Below are 25073 nucleotides of genomic sequence, written 5' to 3' on the forward strand. Positions count from 1 at the left end.
GCAAATAGAGATTTCTAATGAGTAGAATGATTTAGTAGACAACATTTTTTGTAATGTCAGCTCATTTTTTTAAAAAGATGGATTTACTCAATCATTCAAACATATCATATGTATTTCAGAGTGCTCTGTCAGTGCCTGGACTGACTTAGTTTTCCTGGTGGATGGCTCCTGGAGTGTGGGAAGAAATAACTTCAAGTACATTTTAGACTTCATTGCTGCTCTTGTGTCTGCTTTTGACACTGGGGAGGAGAAGACAAGGGTGGGAGTTGTTCAATACAGCTCTGATACCAGGACGGAATTTAACTTGAACCGGTACTACCAAAGAGATGAGCTTCTTGCAGCAATTAAAAAAATCCCATATAAAGGTGGCAACACAATGACAGGTGTGTTTTACAGATTATGCTGTTATTTAAAATAAGTGAAATGTCTGTTATGGAAAGAAATTAAGAACCCTCAATTTTTATACATGAAGTACTTTTGGAATGAATCACATAGCCCTTGACTTTGGCAAAGTTGAGTGTAGAGCTAATGAACATGTTCCTTTCCCCTTTAGGGGATGCCATTGAATACTTAGTTAAGAATACTTTTACTGAATCTGCTGGGGCAAGAGCTGGATTTCCTAAAGTGGCAATTATTATTACGGATGGGAAATCCCAGGACGAAGTAGAAATTCCAGCACGAGAGCTTCGGAATATTGGAGTTGAAATTTTCTCCTTGGGTAAGTTGGTTTTGCTAGCCATTCAATACACTTAATGCTTGAAAAGATAAAAGATTGATTTCTAAGGTATGGATGCTGTGAGAATTCCTTATATATTTTATAGTGTAGTGATGAGCCAAAATGTCTTTGAATAAAAATTCTGCTTATCTATTTACCTCATAAAACTCTTAGCATGTGCATTAAGTGAGGTGATATTCATATGTTTTGCCAGTTCTCTACTTGTTAAAGAACACTGGGCCAGTGATTCTAATAAAGATCTTCCTTGTATTATCATTAAATCATTTTCTGCGTTACATAATACTTGAAGAATTTAGAGGGTTCCAGCTCATTCAGGACTTTGGAATAAAATGTATTATCTTCACAGATGGCAGAGACAAATGTGGCAGTGAGAGTTTAGCAACCATTCATTTTTCTCTTTGGCTGGTCACTTTATGTGAAATTACAAAAGCCTTTGTCATTTGAACAGTTGCATGTTCATTATGAGTTAAGGCAACCTCTAGACTGTGACTTAATAAGGATTTAAACATAGTATTAAAATGATTGAGAAAGCAAAGAACGTCGTCAAGTTGGCACTCTACCCACTGCAATATTCATGTCCCTTTAGGCATTAAAGCTGCGGATGCAAAGGAACTCAAACAAATTGCCTCCACACCTTCACTGAACCATGTTTTCAATGTGGCCAATTTTGATGCAATTGTGGACATTCAGAATGAGATCATCTCCCAGGTGTGCTCAGGTGTTGATGAGCAACTGGGTGAACTAGTTAGTGGGGAAGAAGGTGAGTGCTTGCCCAATTATCCCATGTGTTAGCTCTCTCCATTTTCCATAGTATTTGTCGCAATATAGATATCCTAGAAATAGAAATATCTGTTTAAATATATCCTCTAAGAATTATCCATTTTTTAAAAAAGTTATTTGTTTGAGAGTGACAGCCAGACAGAGAGAGGAAGAGGCAGATAGAGAGAGAGAATGGGTGCACCAGGGCCTCCAGCCACTGCAAACAAACTTCAGATGTGTGGTCCCCTTGTGCTTCACAGCCAAGTGCTTGACCACTAAGCAATCTCTCCAGCCCGATTTATCCATTTTTAAGAAGTTGACTTATTAATGTCATTTACAATGATTCGTTTTCCAGCAAATAATTCAATAAATATTTCATTGTGGAGTTCTTAAACATTTGTTGGGGGGCAGGGCTTTTTAAAAGTCTCTTTTGTCCATGTTGTCTCTCCATAGTCAGTCTCTTCTTTTACTTATTTTGTATTTTGATTTATACATTGGCAGGGTGGAGAAACATTCATTTTAGCATTGTACAACATAAAATAATAACATTATTGCTATTAACTAACCAAGGACAAAGAGTTTCCATTATTTTTTGCTGCTTAAAATTTTCAAATCTCTTGAGACTATTGCAAAGGTCAGTCAATTTGACACCCCACATCTGGAAAGTTTTCCCATTTTTGTCAGCTGTTTATTCTAAGTGCATGGAAGAAAAAGGAGACATTTCAAAATATCTTTTCAGAAGTGTGATTTGGGCACTGATAGTTGTGATTCAAAGCCCTGATACTTTCCTGTAATTGTTCTTCTCCTAGTGTAGGAATCAACAAGCAAATAATGATAAGTTCTAAGTCTACATATTCAATCATATAAACCCTTTAATTTCCAAACTGAGTGCCTTGACAATACTAATAGTCTCTAATTGCCTAGAACTTCTCAGCAGTTCATAGGTTCCGGATCTTTTTTAAAAATTTCACTACTAATAGTTTTTTATTTCTTTATATCCTAAAATCCACTCCCCCCCCCACTGCTATTTCCCTTGGAATACCTCTCTACTATCTACTATACATATGTCAGTTCTTCACTGGGGTACAGTTGTATGTATGCCAAGGTTAGGCAAAACATTTTTATTTTTAATTTTTAATACTTATTTACTTGCATGCTTATGCATGTGTGTCAGGACCTCTTGTTGCTGCAAACCAACTCCAGATACTTGGGCCACTTTCTGTGTCTGGCTTATGTGGGTGGCTTGGGGACTTGAACTTAATGCTGGCAGCTTTGCAGGAATGTGCCTTTAACCACTGAGCCATCTTCCCAGCCCCAGGGGAAGCTTTTGTTGTGCTACTGTTTGAGGTCTTCTATATGGGCAGGGATGGCCACACCACAGGCTTTTGAATTTTTCCTCAGGGTCTTTCCTCTTCCACTGGTTTGAAATTCTGATCCTCATACTTCTTCTGTATCAGGCAGAAAGTTTGGTCAAACTTTCAGATTGCACATCTGCAGTTTCATTCCTCATGTAAACAACACTTTCATGTACTATATCCAGTTGCCTTCTTTAAGTGGTAATAGATAAGTTTGTGCCATTTTTCTGTCCACTTCTTGCAAGAATAAAAATCATAAAGCTGGGCGTGGTGGCACACGCCTTTAATCCCAGCACTTGGGAGGCAGAGGTAGGAGGATCGCCGTGAGTTCGAGGCCACCCTGAGACTACGTAGTGAATTCCAGGTCAGCTTGAGCCAGAGTGAGACCCTACCTCGAAAAACCAAAAAAAAAAAAAAAAAGAATAAAAATCATGGTTATAGAGAAGAATTAGGCTTACTCTCATTAGCTTCTTTCAAGGGTTTTCTTTTTCCCTAAACTTTTCATCATACTAACTAGCAGTAGCCACTGTTGGCTTGTTAGATATAGGTGGAATGAGACAACTCTTTTAGGTACAGTTGTCATTTATTTGAATGAGAATAGAAGGTTCCAACTTAATGACTGGCCAGGTTACTCATTGTCATCATGTCTACTTGTTACTTTTTAGCTATTGAGCCTCCTTCAAATCTGGTTGCCACAGAAGTCTCATCTAAATACATTAAACTAAGCTGGGATCCATCTCCTAGCCCTGTGACTGGGTATAAAATTCTCCTTGTACCAATGGCTGCAGGAAGCCGTCAGCATGCTCTGAGTGTGGGACCTCAGACAACCACACTCAATGTTCGTGACCTCTCAGCAGACACAGAATACCAGATCAGTGTTTCTGCCATGAAAGGACTGACATCCAGTGAGCCTGTCTCAGTGATGGAGAAGACTCAGCCAATGAAAGTTCAAGTGGGTAAGTTTGCAGTTCTGTCACTGGGACTGAAATACGTGAAGGTCCATTTGATAGTATGGCTTATTGCTTCAGATGTTGTTGTAAGCAAAATATTTGCAATTGTTTTCTTGAAAAAAGCATGATGTTGCTATTTTAATTATAAATTCATATTTATTGAAGCTTAATGGACTTTCTTTTTACAGAATGCTCACGTGGTGTGGACATAAAAGCTGATATTGTATTTTTGGTTGATGGATCCTATAGCATTGGAATTGCAAACTTTGTGAAAGTTAGAGCCTTTTTGGAAGTTCTTGCAAAAAGTTTTGAGATTTCGCCAAACAGGGTACAGATAAGTCTTGTTCAGTACAGCAGAGATCCCCATACTGAATTCACTTTGAAAGAATTTAACAGAGTCGAAGACATAATTAAAGCAATAAACACCTTCCCATACAGAGGGGGATCCACGAACACAGGCAAAGCAATGACTTATGTCAGAGAGAAAATATTTGTGCCTAACAAAGGTTCCAGAAGCAATGTACCAAAGGTCATGATTCTTATCACTGATGGGAAATCATCGGATGCTTTCAGAGATCCTGCCATCAAACTGAGAAATTCAGATGTTGAAATCTTTGCAGTTGGTGTAAAGGATGCTGTTCGCTCAGAATTGGAGGCCATTGCCTCTCCTCCTGCTGAGACCCATGTATTCACAGTGGAGGATTTTGATGCTTTTCAGAGGATATCTTTTGAACTCACACAGTCAATATGCCTCAGAATTGAGCAAGAACTGGCAGCTATAAAGAAAAAAGGTTGGTTGACTTTGTAAATGAAAAGTAATATCTTCATGAACAATACTTTCTAGTTCTAAAATTGTTTTTAGTATATTTCTTTAATTATTTTTATTTTAAAATTAATTTTACTTAGTAGTAATAAGAGGTAGAGAGAGGGAGAGAGAGGCCATACCAGGGCCTGTTGCCACTGCAAATGAATTCCAGATATATGCACCACTGTGTGCACTGTGTGTGTCTGGCTGTATGTGGGTTGGGTGGAACTGAACCCAGGCCAACAAGCTTTGAAAGCAAGCACTTTTCACCTCTAAGCTATGCCTTCAGCACCCTTCAGTTATTTATATTCAGGAAAAAGTAACTATTTACTTAGTTTATTTAGTTTTTAGATCAGACATTCTCATGTGCAGGCATCATTTCACTGTAGTGAAAATGCTGCTGACTCATAAGAGGCATGAGATGTCATTGTTTCTACTTCCTAAAGGAACTCCAGGAACCAGCTTTATCACAATCAACTATCATAGTCAGTCAACAATTATAGAGTGTATACTCTGTGTGGATACTAAGCTAAGCTCTTAGAACCAAAGGTGACTGAAACAGTGTGGATACTTGGATTTTTATAATGCATCTCCTTTCCCTCATCATCTTTATGCATTTTCCTTCATCATCTTAATCTGTCTTTCCTCCATCATCTTTATCTATCTTTCATCCATCTTTCCTCCATCACCTTCATCCATTTTTCCTCCATCATCTTCATGCATCTTTCCTCCATCTTCATCCATCTTTCCTACATCATTTTCATGCAACTTTCCTCCATCACCTTCATCCATCTTTCCTCCATCATATTCATGAATCTTTCCTCCATCACCTTAATCCATCTTTCCTCCATCATATTCATGCATTTCTCATCCATCACCTTCATCCATCTTTCCTCCATCATCTTCATGCACCTTTCCTCCATCATCTTCATCCATATTTCCTCCATCATCATCATGCATCTTTCCTCCATCAACTTATCCATATTTCCTCCATCATATTCTTGCATCTTTCTCCACCATATTCATGCATCTTTCCTCCATCATCTTCATCTATCTTTCCCTCATCGTCTTCATCCATCTTTCCTCCTTAAACTGCATCCATCTTTCCTCCATCATCTTCATTTATTTTTCCTCCATCACCTTTATCCATCTCTCCTCCATTACCTTCATCCATCTTTCCTCCATCACCTTTGTCCATCTTTCCTCTATTACCTTCATGAATCTTTCCTCAATCATCTTCATGCATCTTACCTCCGTCATCTTCATGTATCTTTCCTTTGTCATCTTCATTTATCTTTCCTTCTTCATCTTAAGCATCTTTCTTGTATAATTTTCATGCATCTTTCCTCCATCATCTTCACCCATCTTTCTTCTGTCATATCATTTTCTGCATCTTTCCTTCATCATCTTCATGTATGCCTTTTTCTTGATCATTTTTGGTCATGATCCTTCACCTCTGAAATGCATTACTTTCTTTTATTGTCTCAATTCTATTTTCTAATATTTTATTTAAAGTTACATTCCCATGGCATATTCTCTATATGTACAGAGGTTGTCAATAAAAAGTTAAAGAAAAAATAAGAAACCAGTACCCTCTCTTTCATCAAACTTTCCTTAAGAGTTCTAGCAAAATGACACTCACTTTCACTTCTTTGGCTTTTTTGTTAGTTCTTTCTTATCTCTCCAGTTTGAGTGTGTATGAAGCATCATCTCTTTCTGTCATTCAGTGTAATATATGCTTAGTTATTCAGTATTCTTTCTTTAGAAAAAAAGTTTCTTTGTTTTACTTCAAAATTTCTGTCTACCTATTGCCAAAGGTCAATTTCCAAGTACCAGGGATGAATTGGAAAATTGTGATGTTTCTTTTATGTATTCTAGTTGTAGAGGAAGCCATTCTACAACTGTTTCATCTTGAGAAGCCCAAAATTCAAATTAAATTTTAATTAATTATTTATTTTTCATTGTATGAATTCATATAAATATAAATATAAATTATAGATAAGGCAAATGATAACAACCTCCTTTTAAGAGGTCCTGTAGAGCTGGGGAGATGACTCAACAAGATGAGCAACTGAATCTTATCCCCAGAACCCACATAAGAAGATGAGCATGGCCATTCATACCTGTATCCCCATGCTGTGGAGGATGAAGACAGAGGATTGAGGAGGCTCAGAGGTCAGATAGTCTGAAAATATTAAGTGCCAGACTCAGTCAGAGGCTCTGTCTCAAGGAAATATGTTGGAAGACTGATAGAGGAGTACACTGCAGCAATGTCCTCTGGCCTTTTCACATGTATGGCACATGTGTACATATGTGCATATACTATATACATCACACACACACCACATACTATACACATTCATATACAACATAAAACAAAGAGGTGATGCACATGAATCTCATTGACTCCTTTGCCAAATGAATATCAGCTACTTCATAAACAGTCATGAGGTCCTTTTTTGTTTCACAGATTTACAAACTTAAATTCTATATTTTTTCTTTTAAATAGCATATGTGCCTCCAACAGATCTGCGTTTCTCTCAGGTGACATCTAACAGTTTTAAAGCTGAATGGTCTCCTGCTGGAGAAAATGTTTTTTCTTATCACATCACATATAAGGACACTACTGGAAATGATGAGGCCACAGTGGTGGAGCCAGCTTCCAGCACCAGTGTGGTTCTCAGCAACCTGAAGCCAGAGACCCTGTACTTGGTGAATGTGACTGCAGAGTATGAAGATGGCTTCAGCATTCCCTTAGCTGGAGAGGAGACCACTGCCGAAGGTATGGTAGGGCTTCCTTTATGGGTTTTTAAAAACTAATAAATTACTTTCTTCAGTTGATAGAAGAGTTTTGATTTAACACCTTAATTAACCTAACAGTTTTTGAGCTCCTACTAGGTGTCAGATACAATGCTAAGAGCTTTTCATGTTTCATCTTGTTCAACCATTTAAATAATCCAATTAAGTAGTCATGAGTAACAATGGAGCAAGTCAAGGCTCAAAATAACATATTTATTAAACTTCTCAGTCAAGATTAAAACTTATCAGTCATTCTGCCTCATCTTCTCTAACTAATTTAGTTTTCTTCCTTGCCTAATTTAATGAATCATGGGTGTGGGTCTGTCAGCTCCCGTTTCTCATCTGACAGATGCCTTTCTTTCTTTAATTTCTTCCCTCTCCATCTTTCCCTACCCCTTCATCTCCTTTCTCCCTACTTTTCCTTTCTTTTCATTTTCTATTGCTTTTCCTCTTTGCTCCCTCCCTCCCTACTCTTCCTATCCTCTCTCTGCAGTGATTTAGTGATGCTGAAATATTTAAGTACACTAACATTTGTTGGGTCCATACAGCTAAGCTGCAATATACTTTCACCTTAGTGGTCTGGGAACACAATGACCTTGACTTCTCCTTTCCTGGATATTTTGTCCATTAGAACATTTTGTCCTCTTGAACAACTGGGTCATTTAAATGTGTTCACTAAGCACAAAGCCAAATGATGTTTTCATTTGGGCTGTTATTTGAAAATTTCATTGAAGTTTGAGTCTATGTGTTACCCATACTCCAGATTAACTTCAAGATTTATATCTAATGAGCATTCATCAAGTACTGGTCATATATGTGATCATGGGATCCAGTTATTCCCCAAGTTAAATGAGTGTCCAGACAGAAGTCAGTTAGTTGTGGCTTCATAATCTGCTTCATCTCGGGCTAAACAAATGTCACAATCATGATGCTAGAGGGAAAAAAATACTGCTGTGATTGTGAGTTGGCTTAGTGGTTCAGGTACTTGCCTGCGAAGCCAGGTTTAATTCCCCAGGGCCCATGTAAGCCAGATGCACAAGGGGATACATGTATCTGGAGTTCATTTGCAGTGGCTAGAGGCCTTGCTGCACCCATTCCTCTGTCTGTTTCTCACTCTGACTCCTTAAAATAAATAAATAATAAAATAAAACTTTAAAAAAACCTGCTCAGTTAGGGAAATACTGTAATCTAGTGTTCAGAAGCTAGTTTTTATATTCTTTAGATAAAATCAGTTATTTTTCAATATATGTAATTTTTTTTTGTTTCAGTCAAAGGAGTACCTCGAAGCCTAAAAGTGACAGATGAAACGACAGATAGTTTTAAAATTACCTGGGCTCAAGCTCCAGGGAGAGTTTTAAGGTATCGAATTGTGTACAGGCCAGTCACTGGTGGGGAAAGCAAAGAAGTGACCACCCCAGCCAATCAGAGGAGGAGAACACTGGAGGGCCTCACTCCAGACACAAAATATGAAGTGTCTGTAATTCCGGAGTATGCCTCAGGACCTGGCCCAGCACTGACAGGAAATGCAGCCACGGAAGAAGGTAGAGAAGCTTGCTGATCATGCGTTTGCAACATACATTGGACTTTGTTCCCCTGCAGGGAAACCTTAGAGAAGTGTTTATATTAAAGATCTAACATGAAAGATTTTACACGGATTTGTTTGAGATATGTTCTCATGATGTTACCTAGGATATCCTCAGATTCATGGTCCTCTGTCTTAGCCTCTCATGTGCTGAGATTCTAGGAGTGTTCCACTATGACTAGCTTTACCCAAAAGGCTTTAATTTGTGAAAGCACAGAAAAATAATAATTTTGTCTACTACCATGTAGGACCCTATTTAGAAATGCTAACATTTTGCTATTCAGCAGGTTATATTTATATTATATTATATAGTCTCACCAGGATATAAATGATAAGATGTATACACATACATAATAAGACAAAGTATTTTACAAGTCATTTTATTAAGTAATGGGTTTTTATATTGTTTTGTTTATTTAATGAAGTTAGAGGGAATCCAAGAGACTTAAGAGTTTCTGACCCAACAACATCCACTTTGAAGCTATCCTGGAGTGGGGCACCAGGAAAAGTGAAGCAGTATCTTGTCACATACACTCCAGTGGAAGGAGGTGAAACACAAGAGGTCACTGTGAGTGGAGATACATTGAGCATCATACTGAGGAGCTTGAAAGAGGGGACACAATATGACTTGTCTGTGACAGCACTGTATGCGTCTGGGGCTGGAGATGGCCTTTTTGGAAAAGGAACAACACTTGAAGGTATTTACTGCCATGTTATTGGAAAACCTTGAGCATGCTTGAGAGTCTGCATTTAGAAAGCTTAAAATGTTTTCTGAGAATGGAATTTGGAAGCACAACCTTTTCTTTAAAAGAAATTTGATTTCAACAATGAATACAAAGTGTCAGTTAATACTGAGTTCTGTCATGTAAGTAACAGAAAACAAAAAAGCTTGATTAGGAAGAACTGTCTTGAGGGAGCTGAATGCATAGTAGGACTATAGAAATGTTTCTGTAGAGAATGGGCTGGTCCAGTGGAGAAATGTCAGTAGTGCGTGGGCTGGAACAATGGAGAAATATGTTGGTAGTGCATGGGCTGGTCAAAGGAGAAATGTGTCTGTAGACCATGAGCAGGTCCAGTGGAAAAATGTGTTTGTAATGCATGGGCTGTTTCAGTGGGGAAATGTGTCTAGTGCATGGGTTGGGCAGTGGAGAAGTGTGTGCAGAGCATGGGCTGGTCAATGGAGAAATGTGTCTGTAATGATGGATTGGGTCAATGGAGGAAAGGGGGAAATCCTCTAGGGAAATATCTATACATGAAGAGCCTATGGATTCCTATGGATTGCTCTGGACCACAACTGTGTCTCTAGGTACAGATAGTAGCCATGTTATTTTTTTTAAATATATTTTATTTATTTATGAGAGAGAGAGAGAGAGAGAGAGAGAGAGAGAGAGAGAGAGAGAGAGAGAGAGAATGGGCATGCCAGGGAATCCAGTCACTGCAAACAAACTCCAGATGCATGCATCCCCTTGTACATCTGGTTTATGTGGGTTCTGGAGAATCGAACCAGGATCCTTTGGCTTTTCAGGCAAACACCTTAACTACTAAGCCATCTCTCCAGCCCAATAGCCATCTTCTAATTTTCAGTCAAGTGTGCTTTTCACTTTCCTTGTGCAAAACACTCATAGCTGCTTAAGAAATATGAGAATCCTAGTGTCTGTTTTCTAAGCAAGGCTAAAATTCAGTTCTGCATTTTAAATTAAGTTTTAATGGAATATTTGGTGAGAATTATCATCAACATTGTCCATTTCCTTATTTTTTATGATTACTTGTTAGAATATTAGTATTTTTAAGTATCTTTTAAAAAATTTATTTATTTATTTATTTGAGAGCGACAGACACAGAGCGAAAGACAGATAGAGGGAGAAAAAGAGAATGGGTACACCAGGGCTTCCAGCCTCTGTAAACGAACTCCAGACACGTGTGGCCCCTTGTGCATCTGGCTAACGTGGGACCTGGGGAACCAAGCCTCAAACCGGGGTCCTTAGGCTTCACAGGCAAGCGCTTAACCGCTAAGCCATCTCTCCAGCCCTTAAGTATCTTTTTGAGATATAACAGCAAGGTAGGTTTAACTCACCACAACACAAATATGTAAATAAGGATGAGAAATTTCAGTGAACCACAATGAGAATGGATTATAATGTAAATAAATAAATAAATATCAGTGTATGATTAAAATACTGATTTGCTTTATCACTAGGATACTAAACAGTTAATATTTTAATATTCTCTTCACCATTACATTTCATATTACTTATGTTAAATGATTATTATAGAAAATAAATATGAAGTACAGTGATATCAGGCAAAATACCCATCATGTTAGATGGATCTTGGAACTGTGGGGATTGTAGAAGTTATAATTGACAGGGAAAAGGCCTATAATAAATAGCTAATTCTGATAGAGAACAAAAATTTCAAGAATTGAAAGCAAATACTTAGCAAAACCCACTCTACCTAGATAATAGCTAGAGCACAATCCTAGTAATCATGGAGTCTGCTCTTGGCAGGGCCTTTACATGAAAGATTCCACACCAGTGTGTCAGGTACTACTGACCACAGGAGTTCTGTACTGGGTATGCCACATAGCTGTATGGTTTTTAAATACACTTATTGCCTTCTAAGTCTTTTTGGCCATCCATAAGGAGAAGATGGCCATCTTCCTTTCTTCCTCCCAGGAGTCTTTATGAAGACCAAATGGGAGAAGGTAGGTGGGAACCCTTGGGAAGGAAAAAGAATGCATATAAAATTTTGAAGAGGGAATAACATTAACTTTAGAACTGATGCCTAAAAATAGAGCTTTCATAAGACATATAGATTGACTGCATAAAAACTCTGGAGAGCAGAAAGGGAGAGCATCTTAACCACAGAATCACTCCACAAGCAAGAAATGTCCCTGATCTTGCCATCTGCAACAACACCCGAGCTTTTGAGAAGTATTTCCTTCTTTTTTGACCTTGTGAAGTTCTATTCTTCATAAGCTTTTTACAAATTTCTGACATAGACCATTCACAGGATGTTTTTAAAAGTAAAAGTTTGAAATTTTATATTTTTGTTCATTTTAAATTATTAAAAATTTCATTTATAAGGAGAGAGAGAGAATATGAGAATGTGGGTACACCAGGGCCTTTGAACTGCAAACAAACTCCAGATGCATGCACCATGTCTGGCTTTATGTGGGTACTGGGGAATTGAACCCAGATTACTAGGCTTTGCAGGCAAGTGCCTTAACTTCTGAGCCTGAACTTTAATTATTTTATGGGCTAATTATAGGTTATTTACATTTGTGAAAATTTTTCCTTTGTACAGAGACTCATGGAAATAATTGATAGTTTTTTCTTATTGTGCCACATTCTGATAGTTATCTGAATTTTCTTGTTTGTAAAATATATCTATGATCAGACAAAATTTTCTTGATTTTAAGGTTATTTTTTTTTACCAAGAATAATATGCTCAAATCTTATATAACAAAATGTACTTTTTGACTTATAGTAAATACATTTTGTTGACCCATGATTATTCTGTGACAGATGGCTAGTAAAACTATTCATAAATTTATAGCTCTGCACAAATGGTATAGAAAAACTGCCAATTTGTATGCACGTGTGTATATTTGATGCACATGTATTTGATAAGAGATTGTTTATAAAGGAAATATGTAAGAAGCAAAATATATAGATTCTTAAAAGCCTACAGTTTCTCATTCCTGGTTTGTAGGCTTGTTCAAAAATATAATTATTCTGAATCTAAATTATATTAACCAAAAAATTTTTTCCACTTCTAATAGAGCTCTTCAGTGCAGTGAAGATCACAAAGACACAGCCATCTTGCCCCTATGTCAGATTTATCCCATTGCATTCTGTGAGGTAAATTTGACAACTATGTGAAAGCATAGTTGTGACTACATTCAAATAATAGAAGATTTTTGCCTCTGGTTATTCAATTTCATTTTATTATATTAACTCAGCCAAATCCACGTACCATATACAGGAATAGGATATGATGGTAAATGTGGGTAGTGGAAAGCCCAAAGCAGAGCCAGGCAAGTGCTTTTGAGGGCTGCTGTTTTTCTAATCTGTTTTTCTCCTGGGAGAGGAGGTGGTAGGCACAGACTTTGAAGGAATGTTTCTTCTGTCCAGCAGCATGGAATCAACCAGCAAGATCTGTCTGTAAGCTGAAAATTTACAGATTACCTCAAGGACACGTGACTTCCAGTTCAAAGATCCTGCCCTCTGTTCAACTTTTAGAGCAGTGTGTACAGTGTGCAACCATCTCTAACTTGAATTTGTTGCCTACTCCTTTTTTACTTTTGAAATGCAGCCGATGATCTAAAAGTTCCCTTGTCTCTGGAAGAAAGATTTATTAGCCTTGGCACAGGGAAGTTCATGGTTGGCTGGAGTACTACAGGCCATGGACTCAGAAAGGCAAAGTTTATTGCTATTTCAGAGTTAGGCTTCAGAGGGATCTGAGCACAAGCCATTAAGTTTGATTTTCATTGTCCCCTACTCCAGTATTGTCACTAAAGTACATAGGTTAGCATAATTACTAAAACCCTGCTGCACATGGATGCTCCAAGTCTTCATAGAAGCCTAGCTGTCACTGCTTATTCATGAGAGAATGAGAGAGAGAGAGAGAGAGAGAGAGAGAGGGAGAGAGAGAGAGAGAGGGAGGGAGGGAGACCTGCTTTACAAGACTAAATGAATAATGCTCATTTGTATTCAGGCTTTCCTGAGATGAATCAAAATACCAATTTTGGAATAATGTGATTTTTTTAAAATTTTGAGCTTTTTTTCTGGCTAGGCCTTTTTAGGATTTCCTTTGTTTTGGTTGCTGTAGCAACTTGCCAGTGTCCTTCTGAGACATGAATGGCTTCCTACAGATCCAACCAAGTCAACTCAGTTGACATTTTGTTACAATGAGGTTTTCAGCACATCACAGGGATTCTGCATTATGTTGACTGGCATGGTGCTTCTCTATGATGAATGAAACAAGGCCTCTCTGTTACTCTGGATTTATTGCTGTCTCATAATTTGAAAAAACATCATATATTGGGAGTATAACAACTTTGAGGTTGCCAGGGAATTTTAACACAATCTTTGAACAGTAATTGATAGTGTCTTTTCTGTGACTTAGTTGTACATCAGAGAAAAATCTAAATCAAATTTGGAGAGTTAATACAGAAGAAAGCTTTATTTATTTGTTTATTTTTGTTTATGTAGGCCCTTCTGTTGAACTAAAAACTAGTCATTCAGAGGTTTTTAAGAGCTGTATATTACTTAAAGTGACTGAGTTAATGTACTGATGAACTTTGTCCTTTGGAATGGTGGCATAGTTCATTGGCTGTAAATCAAGTGTATTTCCACATGAACACCATCCAGAAGCAGCTCTTAGGTAGTCCTCTGTGGAAAGTTGGATGACTTTTGAGCTGAGTTCTAACGGAAAAGACAAATTGATTTAGAAGACAGTTTACATTACATTTTCAATTTAACTTCTATTTTTGAAAGTGGCATGTGAAAGTCAGTTAAAGTTGGCTGGAACGATATATAAGATAAAATACAGTTTCATTTCATTATGATGAATTTTTCAGTTATCATCACTGGCTAATTTGTATTTTAATTATGTTTGAATTGGATGATAATTTGCTTTTCAGAAAGCAAGTGGAAAAGGGCTAAGGAAACATAGGAAAGTTACTTAAATGAGGCATTGGTTCTTTGGCCTGGCATATGGAAAAACAGTGTGTAAATTGACTCCTTGGGAGCATTCCAGTCATGAGAAATGTGTCTGTCTGAACTGCTTCCATAGCAACAGCAGAGAGATGATGCAAGCAGGTGTGAATAAAATGTATTGGAATATATTTGCATGTATATATAAGAATATGTTTTATAACTATAGTAGAAATGCTGAGTACTAAAATTTCAAAACTTAATAGGATTTTACACCTTTACCTCTATGACAGAAATGCACTACTGTTCCTTGTACTTAGGCTGGTACTAGGAAGAGTATACTATAAATCTATTGAGATAGGATCAAAGGCATAAAATAATATATACTGTCTGTACAGAAGTTGCATTGGACACAAATGCCAAAAATTCTATTTACAGAGATAAGTGACTTGTAGAAAGCACAGGCATGTAGTTTAGGACAGAAGAAAGCAAGCACTAGCTTTAATGTTGGTGACAAGCATGTTATCTACATGAGCCCTGAGCAACTCCAGCACTATGGAACATCTATTTGAGGAACTCAAGGAAAAGGGAGGGAGTCACTCACAGAGTAGATGTGGCTGTAGGCTGAAAGCAAGGTGTTCACACAGGTGCAAAGCTTCCTGGGCTCTGTGTTCACTCTCACACCTCCCCACATGAGAACTAGCACTCTTTCCTGCAGGGAAGCTAGAGGACAGCTCCTGGTCTATCTCAATTCTTTACTCCTCTCTTCCTTATTATGTTCTAAAAAGGGACTCCTGGGCTGGAGAGATGGATTAGTGGTTAAGACACTTGCCTGCGAAGCCTAAGGACCCCAGTTCGAACTTCCAGGTCACACGTTAGCCAGATGCACATGGTGGCGCATGCATCTGGAGTTTGTTTGCTGTGGCTAGAGGCCCTGGCACACTCATTCTCACTCATTCTCTCTCAAATAAATAAATAAAAATAAAATCTTTAATAAAATAAAATAAAAGGGACTCCTGTCCAAACCAAATGCAACCAAACTCAAGTAAAGCAAGATGAATAGTCTCTGTCTGTAGTTTCTAGTGTCTGGAGTTCTTAGACTGAGGACAAAAATTACCCTATAAATGGAAGCAAATACCTGTCTAGATGGCAGTTATCTGGATCCCATTCAGGTGACAATGTCAACAACTGTTCAATATCAAGAATGTGCTGAGAGCCTCCAACACAGGATAACAGAGAGAAGAGAGAAGAGAGGTTGACACCTTGTACTTTGTGGGATGGCAAGGAAGTTATAAGGTTAAATTTTCTGGTGTCTGAGGATCAGTCATGAGGTCATCCCTGCCACTTGCAGGGGTGATTTGTTGTGTGGTAATGATCAACTTAGGATCCAGCAAGCAGTGTTAACAGCATCAGGTTGATGCACAGTGTGGCCAGTTTTGCTTTCGCATGCTGTCTTCAAGAACAAGTGTGAGGGTTTCTGGCCACACTGACCAAGTCTACCTTGTAAACAAACATCTCCCTAGGAGCAGCAGAAAGCAGAGGAGAAATGACATAAAGGAGCTAATGAAAAACACTAGAGGAATGAGAATCACAGAGCAGGTTTAGAAGACTTAGGAAACCTCAGTGCTTCAGCACAGCCCTGGATATTCTGATTGAGGTGGGGTCAAGCCTTGCTTCTCCCAGCAGTTCTCTACCCCTGATCAGTTCCTGTCCAGGTATCATGTGGCCAAGGCCTTAGGAAATGACATAGCCTGCTGGAGGCCCTCAGCTGACTGTACATAAAACTCAAACACTCATCTGGCCACTTGCCAGCCTACATCCTCCCGCTGTAACAGAGGGGCCATCTAGGTGCTTCTTCAGTTTTTGATAACGTTTGCCAAAACCAAGATCCTATTTTAAAAACCTCAAGTGGGGCTGGAGAGATGGCTTAGCAGTTGAGATGTTTGCCTGCAAAGCCACAGGACCTCCGTTCGATTCCCCAGGACCCATGTAAGCCAGATGTACAAAGGGGCTTATGCATCTGGAGTTCATTTGCAGTGGTGGGAGGCCCTGGCATGCCCATTCTCATTCTCTCTCTTTTTGCCTTTTTGCTTCTCTCAAATAAATATACTAATTAAATTAAAAAAAAACATTTAAAAACCTCTAAGGAGGGCTGAAGAGATGGCTTAGCTATTAAAGGCATTGTTTGCATAGTCTAATGGCCAAGATTTGATTCCCCAGTTCCCATGTAAAGACAGATGTACAAAGTGGCACAGGGTTCATTTTTAAGCAGCAGGAGGCATGTGCATACTCACTCTCCATCTGTGTCTCTTTCTATATATAATTAATAAAAAGTATTTTCAAAACACCTTCAAGGGTTATAGATCTAATAAAATATATTTGTCATAGAGATATCATTTATTGAAAATTCCTGCATTACAAAGCTTCTTTTCATGCAACAGACTACTGAATCCTATTGCTGTTTTGGAAGGGAAAAAAATTCTTTGTCTGAGAACAGTACAAACATCCTATTTAGGAATATCCTTATCAAATTGACATGAATGCCACCCCTTTTCCAGTAGTTGTCTTCAGTATTGGTTTCTGAATTGAGATATTTTTCTCCTTATTTTGGGGTTTGTGCTTCTTTGTCATTAGCATGGAATATGGTAATACGTATACCTGCAAATGATGTCTTTAAACACCTCAGAAAATATAACCATTGGAGGATTTTTTTCCCCTGTGATAGGGAATTTTCTCAGTGTTCATGGAAATCAGTCTTGTTGTGCCATTAATGTTAACTCAAATGTATTTTTAGTTGATTATTTCATTCGCATCTTGAATGTGCTTTTGAAGATTATTTTTAGGACTAAGTCTTTTTGTAATTTTTCTAGTATGTTCTAGCTTTTCAGTTCTTCAAAGTGTTAAGTAGTCAGTTGAAATCCATGGAAAGACATATCTAGTGTCCTGGGATCTTTTTCTTTTAAGCTTAAATGTGTCTCTAGCTTCACTTAACCAAAGCTCTCTTCCTTGTGTTTTTCTCATAGTGTTTGTGAGATTAATGTCTGTTGTCATAGAAATAAACAATGTCACAAACTTAGTGCTCTAGAAAGAAAAGCTTAACCCTTATGAAAAGCAGAAGCTGAAATTCTTACTTTCAGATTACCCTGGTGTTAATTGGGAAGGAAGATCCCACATTCTATCTAACTTTGTTATATATGCTTGTGAAATATCATCAATCCACTAATTACCTTATTTAAATTCAGTGTCACTTTTAAGTAAGGTTATTTCCCAGTAGCCCTTCCTGATTACAGCTGAGGAAATGCAGGAAAAGGTCATATGCATACACATCAAGCAAACGAAACATGTATGTGCAATGAAAATTTAGAGACTCATTTTTGGGTTATCAGTTAAGAAAACAACTAGAAAACAAGCAAACAAAACCCTAGTAACTGAGAAAAACCAGGCAAAGTTGAAGCTGGTCTTTTATGTTCCTGCAAGCAAAATAAATATAGAAGCCATTTCCATGTAAGCAGCAAATACCCACAAGAAAGACTTTCCAATGGAAAGAGATTTAGCCTTCAAGCTTTTGGAAGAAAAGTCAGTGTGTTCTTGAAAATCAGTACTCTTGGTTGTAGCAAAATATGCAGCTAATTTCTTGAGATTTCCTGTCAGCTCTTAAAGTTCTTTACAGTGGAGTAAGAACTCTGGACTTGGAATCTGGCAGGCTGTTCAGATCCTGCTTTATTTGTTTTCCCCTTTAAACTCAACCATGTATGATAAATTTTTGTGTACTGACATTTATTCTTTATTATTATATTATATTATCTTTCCTTTTGCTAATATTTAATTATAAGTAGTTTTTAGATGTTCGTTTTTGCTCTTTGAGTCAAAGAAAATGACCTTCAAAATTCTTGCACACATATTTTATGTCCTTTGCATGAATATACAATAATTATTGGCACAATGTATGCTGAGATAGCTTTATATTTATGTCACACAGTAGCATAAACCCCTGGTAAAGGTGGCCAATAAAGTGACCTGTATACTTACATTACATTTAAAGTGTGGAAAGTAAGACTTTCATTGGAAGACATCTGTACCTCCTATTAAGTTGAGATTTCTATATTTTCCCATTTGGGTTGTATTTTTTTTTTTTTTTGAGTGAAAGAACCAACATTTAATAGCAGATATCTTGATCAGCCAGAACAAGTGGTGTATTCTATTTTGATGACTAACTGCCTTTAAGTTTTCCAGAAGGATTAGGGGTTTTCTGTTTTATTAGGGTTAAGTCATATTGAAAGTTTGTAATTTTACCTTTTGAACGGTATATGAAAATACAAGTTTCTCCAGAAAGAGACTGTTGGAATTAAGGTTTAAAAGAAATGTGAGATGGTTGCGGGCATTAAGTTATGCATTGATACTGAGACTATTTATACTTGATCAGAAGAGTAAAGATCCTGGTAGGGATATAAAAGTCATTATGAACAATGGACTGTATATAAAGCACCATGAGAGATGGCAAAATTTGGAATTTATACAGATTATTTTCTTTGGAAAATATATAAAGGCATGCATTTCTTCTGAATTGTATGTCAGATTTGAACTGGAGGACCTCCCAGTTTGGTTATAGAAATCATATTATCTGGAGTTTTAGTCCATCAAGTTATTTCATTGAATAATCATGAAAAAAAAATCTCAGAAAGAAGAATGATCAATTTTAGCTAATTTGAGTTTGAGTCTAGCAAGTTAGGCTGTGCATTGGGATAACTGACTATTTAGCTATCTAGTAGACATTTGCAAAATGATAGTCCTTTAATTTATTTTCCAGAACGTGGCTCACCTCAAGATCTAGTTACTAAAGACATCACAGATACCTCAATTGGTGCCTACTGGACATCTGCTCCAGGAATGGTTCGTGGCTACAGAGTCTCATGGAAATCACTTTATGATGATGTGGAGGCTGGCGAGAAAAATCTTCCAGGAGATGCAATTCATACTATAATAGAAAATCTACAGCCAGAGACCAAATACAAAATTTCAGTTTTTGCAACTTATAGCAGTGGAGAAGGCGAGCCTGTGTCTAAAGATGCCACCACTGAATGTAGGTAACATCCTATGTGTGTGTGGTTGCTTGCGGGTGCCTCCTCATAGCCCTCAGCCCTAGTGACATGCTGTGTAGCCATGTGACCTTTTTCTCTTTATAAGTGAGGACTGAAACTTTATGACCATTAAAGGCTGTAGTTTAAATTTGAATTTGATTAATATATTAAGATACATCCAATTTAGAGATTTTTGAATCTTTTTCCAACTATCTGTATTTGTTTTTTTTTTTGGGGGGGGGAGTTGGAAGAATCAGCTAGATAGGGTGACTTGCCTAGTGAAAGGGTCAGTTCCCATCAGACAGAGAATTCAGGCCCATTCCTGGTTGCACGATCTTGGTCAAGTTACTTAACTGTTGCAGTCAGGTTCGCATTGCTGTTAGAAATCACCCAACCAAGTGTAGCTTGTGGGGAAAAAAAGAGTTTATTTTAGCTCACAGGCTCTAGGGGGAAGCTCCATGATGGCCAGGAAAATGATGACATGAGCAGAGGATGGACATCATCTCCTGGGCAACATCAGGTAGACAATAGCAACAGGAGAGTGTGCCACAGACTGGCCTGGGGAAATTGGCTATAACACCCATGAGCCCAACCTAGCATTCAGACCACCTAAGTTTATGGGGACACCTGAATCAAAATATCACATTAACCTTCCTTGAATCTTAGTTTCCTAATCTCTAGCATGCAGATAATCAATCTCTCTCTCATAGTTTTCATGAGGATTAAATGAGGTGAAAATGGACAGAGCACCAAGTATAGAACCTACCTAGTTACTTAGAAATGATGAATGGCTATTGAGTTTATGCTTTTCATATAAGAATAATTCTACATGCTTTACTTTCTTCCTATTATATTTGCTAGGGTAAAATCCAAAGCCTACTCAACATCAGATTTACATCTATGTCATTACTATTCTTTCTTGTGGAAAACTATGAGTGGTCTGTCATCATTTATGATCTCATGACTGGAAAAGGAGGTGTCAGCACTCAGTTTTCTTTCCTACAATGTTATTTCTTTGAGTGATGCTGTATGTCAATGTATGTGTTCAGCAATCTCACAAATGTTTCACTTTGGTGGGGTTGTAGGTGACAGGAAAGGTTGCATGTGAGTAGGGAGAGGAAAGTGTTCATAGGAATGTCTATGCTCTTTGCTCACTTTTGCTATGAACCAAATACTGTTCTAAAAATATAGAGTCTATGGGGGTGTACAGCGGAATACATTCGGAGTACATTTTATACAAGTACATGCTTGTGTGGAAATGTGTTTATATGCATGTGCAATGAATATACACAATGATAATAAAATTAAAAAACTTAGAAAAATTAAATCTTCCAGTTTTAGTACATGTGCTGCTGAAGTGAGCACATAAAAGAGAAATCTACTTAAAACAAACCAAAGCCTAAACAAAAGCAGAAACAAAGCTAACAAAAACAATAGCAACAAAGCTAACAACAACATTTGTCAATCATGGACATTCTTAACTGTTGGAAAGAACTTTATTTCTTTGATTTTGGAAAGAGTCTAGGAAAAGCTGAGGAAATGAAGTGTTCTTACATTTTTTTCTTTTAGAAAGAGCTAAAAGAATTTGGTTAATTTTTTTGGCAAAGGAAAAAGGATGGCAGTGCCATGAAGATTTTCAGCCAAGTAGTTTCCTTATTTCAAACTCCTGTGTATTTATTTCAATTTGTCCTTTAACTGAGGTCTCTAGGTCTGAGTCACCTGAGTTCATTTTATTTTTATCATGGGCAAGTTCAGTCACATATGTCTAAGTTAACCAGCCTTCAAAGAAGCTAAAGTCCTCAAAGGAAGGAATTTAAATATGTGAAAATGCACATTTATCATATAATCACATGACTGGTTTCCATGTCTGGAATGTAATGGCTAATGTATTTAAGAATATGGCAGAAGTTAATTTCCTATTTCTATTGAGAATTCATTTGTTGCAAAAGAAGACACTTTCTAACGTTAGGCCAGATATAACACATAAATCTATTTGTAGAAGTAAAGATAGCATTTACTTGCCCGAGAAATTATAAAGGTAGAAGCATTTAGAGGAATTAACAGAGTTCTCCTCTATTCTTTCTCCAACAATGTCCGAACCTTTGGAGTTACAAATCTCCACAAGGGATGCATTTTAGGGGAAAGCAAGTAGGCTAGCAGAAAATGTAAATGAACTTTCATCATAGAAGATGAAGATCCAAGAACATTTTAGTATTTTTTGATTGACTGCAAAAGTTAGTGAACAGAAAACCTTCTTTTGAACTATAAACAAAGTTGGAAGAATGCAACACTCACGTTTTTGTGTCTATGTGAACTGCTCAGACATCAAGCAGAGAGAGTACATGACGCTTTCTCATTCTACCTTTGTTTCTCTGTGGTGTCCTACAGTAGTATCTGTGAAGGTCAAGCTGCTTAGAAAGTCCTCTCAGATGTGTGAATGAGATCTGGATGTAGTAGGTACATGGCTCTCAAGAGGTAGTGACTCAGCATAGTCACCAGGTCATACTCTCAGGTGCTTCCCAGGGGAGGTTCAGAAGCATCTGTAGTATTGCTTTCACCTTACACTGAAGGACCTTGTCAATGTCATAGAGTAGGAGAAGAAAGTCAGGGGACAGGAGATTGTCCCTTTTGTGGTAGCTGGAATAGCAGATGCACACTGGGTGTTTGAAAGTACTGCATAAGAGTTAGTAAAACATTGAAGAACTCAGAGTGGGCGAGGTTCTCATAGCATTTTAGATCAGGTGACATACCTACCAGTGATATGAGACATAATGCTTTTGCTTATGAGAAGCCAATAAGACTTTTTTTTTTTTCCTAAAACATAGTTTCCCATTTAAACTCAAATGAGATAGGCTGTACATTTCTTGAATTCAATTCCTTTATCATTAGGAGTTAGTAAAAAAAAATACAGAAATTGAACTGAGATCCATGGAGTATGTTAAGGTATAAGGTGCAGCATTTGGCTACTGCAAACATAGTTAAATTTGGAAAGATTTTGAGATTTGGGATTCCATTCTTATGGGAATATAGGTTTATTTTTAGGCCAACAGTCATAAGAATTACATTTACATTTTACTCAATTCTGGACTAAATGAAATAGATTTGACAATTTTGTGTAAGACAGAGATATGTTGTTCCATTGAGAAAAAAAATTAAGAAATAGAAATCAGAGATCATGAAAGATCTTTTAGCACACCTCCTGAAAAAGTACAGCTTATAGGAAGAAATTAACTTTAGGGGAATTTCATCATTGTAGAGAAAGCATGGCTGAATAGGCAACTGGCTCATAGATTCATATCTCAGCAGCCTGGTGAGAGCACCAAGGGTGAGCTGCTCTGAACACAAAGTGGGCAGGGTTAATAAGCCTCAAGGCCTGACCCCAGTGACACTCCTCCTGCAGCAGGGCCCCACCTCCCAAAGGTTCTTCCAGCTGAGGATTGAGGATGAAGCTTAATCACACACATATTTCATATTCAAATGACCACATTCTCCAAGCTTAAGACGGGCCAATCATAGAGCCAATTTGTGTCTATTCATTGCCTCAGGGTCACTTTCCAGTGCCTGTACATGTCCATTATGTGGAAGGCTTTGAAAAAAAATTCTTTTATTAGTTTTCTATTCAGCAAGTACAGGCAGTTTGGTGCCATTATTAGGCTCATCCATGACCTACCACTCCCCATTGGCCCCTCCTTGTTGAGGTATATGGGTCATGCCTTGTGGAGTTAGCCCACAGTTATTGGTGTGATAAATGTCTCTGCATATCCTGACCCAACATGTGGCTCTGACATTCTTTCTGCCCCCTCTTCCATAAAATATCCCTGAGCCATGTTGGGTTCATTTTTGGTCTGCTTCAGTGCTGAGGTGTTGGGAGCCTCTGAGGCTCTGGCTCTCTGATTTGGTAGGAGTTGATTTTTCTCTGTGTTGGTCTCCTTCCCCCTTGTGCTGGTATCTGGTTCATCAGGAACAGAGCACCCTTGCTTGTTTCACCAATTTTCCTTAGTTTCAGCCGGGGCTGTTTTGAGGTATGATGGGGTGACTCTCTTCTTAGGATCTGCATCTATCTGAAAAAGAGAAGCAGATTCTACAACGGAGAATAAGTTAGTTCCAGGACAAATGAAATAACCCTTACTTTTTTTTTCATAGAGAGTTTAATAGGTGTAGGCCCTCTTGTACCCCATGATTGATGGTAGCTTGATATTGGAGAGAGGGTTTATAATTGGATATGATTCTGACTTGTTTCCCAGCTCCAGCTATGGGTCCTGTACCACTGAGGGGATCAGTTAGCCAAATCAAGAGCAGTTGGTTCCCCACCATGGCTGTGTGCCACTATTGCACTTGTGTGGGCATCACAACCAGTTATTTGTTGCTAAGTAGATTAGACTGTGAGTTGCTTGGAGAGATATTGGTCATTTCACCCAGTTGCCCATGTAGCACCTTCTGGCACTAGATACGCTGACGGTTTGGGGACTGACTCTCTCCTGGCTTCCAGCCATGCCTTTCCATTTTACGTGTCAGCTGCATATACGTGTCTTCAGTAATAGGGTCTTACCACTAACCTTTGGTGGCTCATCAAGTACTCTGACAGAAATCTGTCATTCTTTTAGGAAACCTTGTAGGTTTCTCTGATCAAAAGCTCATTGTGGGGGCTGGAGAGATGGCTTAGCGGTTAAGTGCTTGCCTGTGAAGCCTGAGGACCCCGGTTCGAGGCTCGGTTCCCCAGGACCCACGTTAGCCAGACGCACAAGGGGGGCGCACGCGTCTGGAGTTCGTTTGCAGAGGCTGGAAGCCCTGGCGCGCCCATTCTCTCTCTCTCCCTCTATCTGTCTTTCTCTCTGTGTCTGTCGCTCTCAAATAAATAAATAAATAATTAAAAAAAAAAAAAAAGCTCATTGTGGATGATAGCCCCATGCTGGTACTGGGAGTCACAGGTCAGTGCCCACTAAGAAAATGAGGAAGAATATAACTAATATACAAGAGTTAGGGAGGAGAGAGAGAGAGAGAGAGAGAGAGAGAGAGAGAGAGAGAGAGAGAGAGAGAGAGAGAGAGACAGAGAGAGACAGAGAGAGACAGAGAGGGAGAGGGAGGGAAGATGTAGAAGGTTTAGGTTAGATTGATCCTACCCTCTCCAGTGTCTTGTGGTTCAGGTGTTTCCTATAGGTGAGGGTTCAACCATTTAGTCTGCCTTTTAGGAAGTAGAATTTTATGGTACCATTGCTGTTTGGGTCTAAATTACTGTTTCCCACCCCTTCTATGCCCTCCCCACTTTTTTGTTTCCCCACTTTATTTTTGTTGTTTCACTTTAGCTCTAGTTCAATTAAACATGAAAATTTATTTTAAAATCTGGAAAGA

At 38.1% G+C, this 25073-nt stretch overlaps 1 protein-coding gene across 4 annotated transcripts in view; it reads left to right on the plus strand.

Moving 5' to 3' along the window:
• Col12a1 (collagen type XII alpha 1 chain) overlaps positions 1–25073 on the plus strand; it is a 124160-nt gene that overhangs the window by 16490 nt on the left and 82597 nt on the right. For 3 of the 4 annotated variants that reach the window (XM_004660403.2, XM_045161056.1, XM_045161055.1), the window contains exons 6-14: positions 120–383; positions 554–718; positions 1323–1496; positions 3516–3806; positions 3989–4591; positions 7115–7387; positions 8673–8945; positions 9412–9684; positions 19454–19726. The exons of the other annotated variant lie outside the window; for it this stretch is intronic. In XM_004660403.2, coding sequence (XP_004660460.1) covers positions 120–383; positions 554–718; positions 1323–1496; positions 3516–3806; positions 3989–4591; positions 7115–7387; positions 8673–8945; positions 9412–9684; positions 19454–19726 — 2589 coding nt within the window. The remainder of the gene's footprint in view (positions 1–119; positions 384–553; positions 719–1322; positions 1497–3515; positions 3807–3988; positions 4592–7114; positions 7388–8672; positions 8946–9411; positions 9685–19453; positions 19727–25073) is intronic. 4 annotated transcript variants of the gene reach the window in all.

This window comes from Jaculus jaculus, chromosome 10 (genome assembly GCF_020740685.1).
Source record: "Jaculus jaculus isolate mJacJac1 chromosome 10, mJacJac1.mat.Y.cur, whole genome shotgun sequence".
Classification (NCBI taxonomy): Eukaryota; Metazoa; Chordata; class Mammalia; order Rodentia; family Dipodidae; genus Jaculus; species Jaculus jaculus.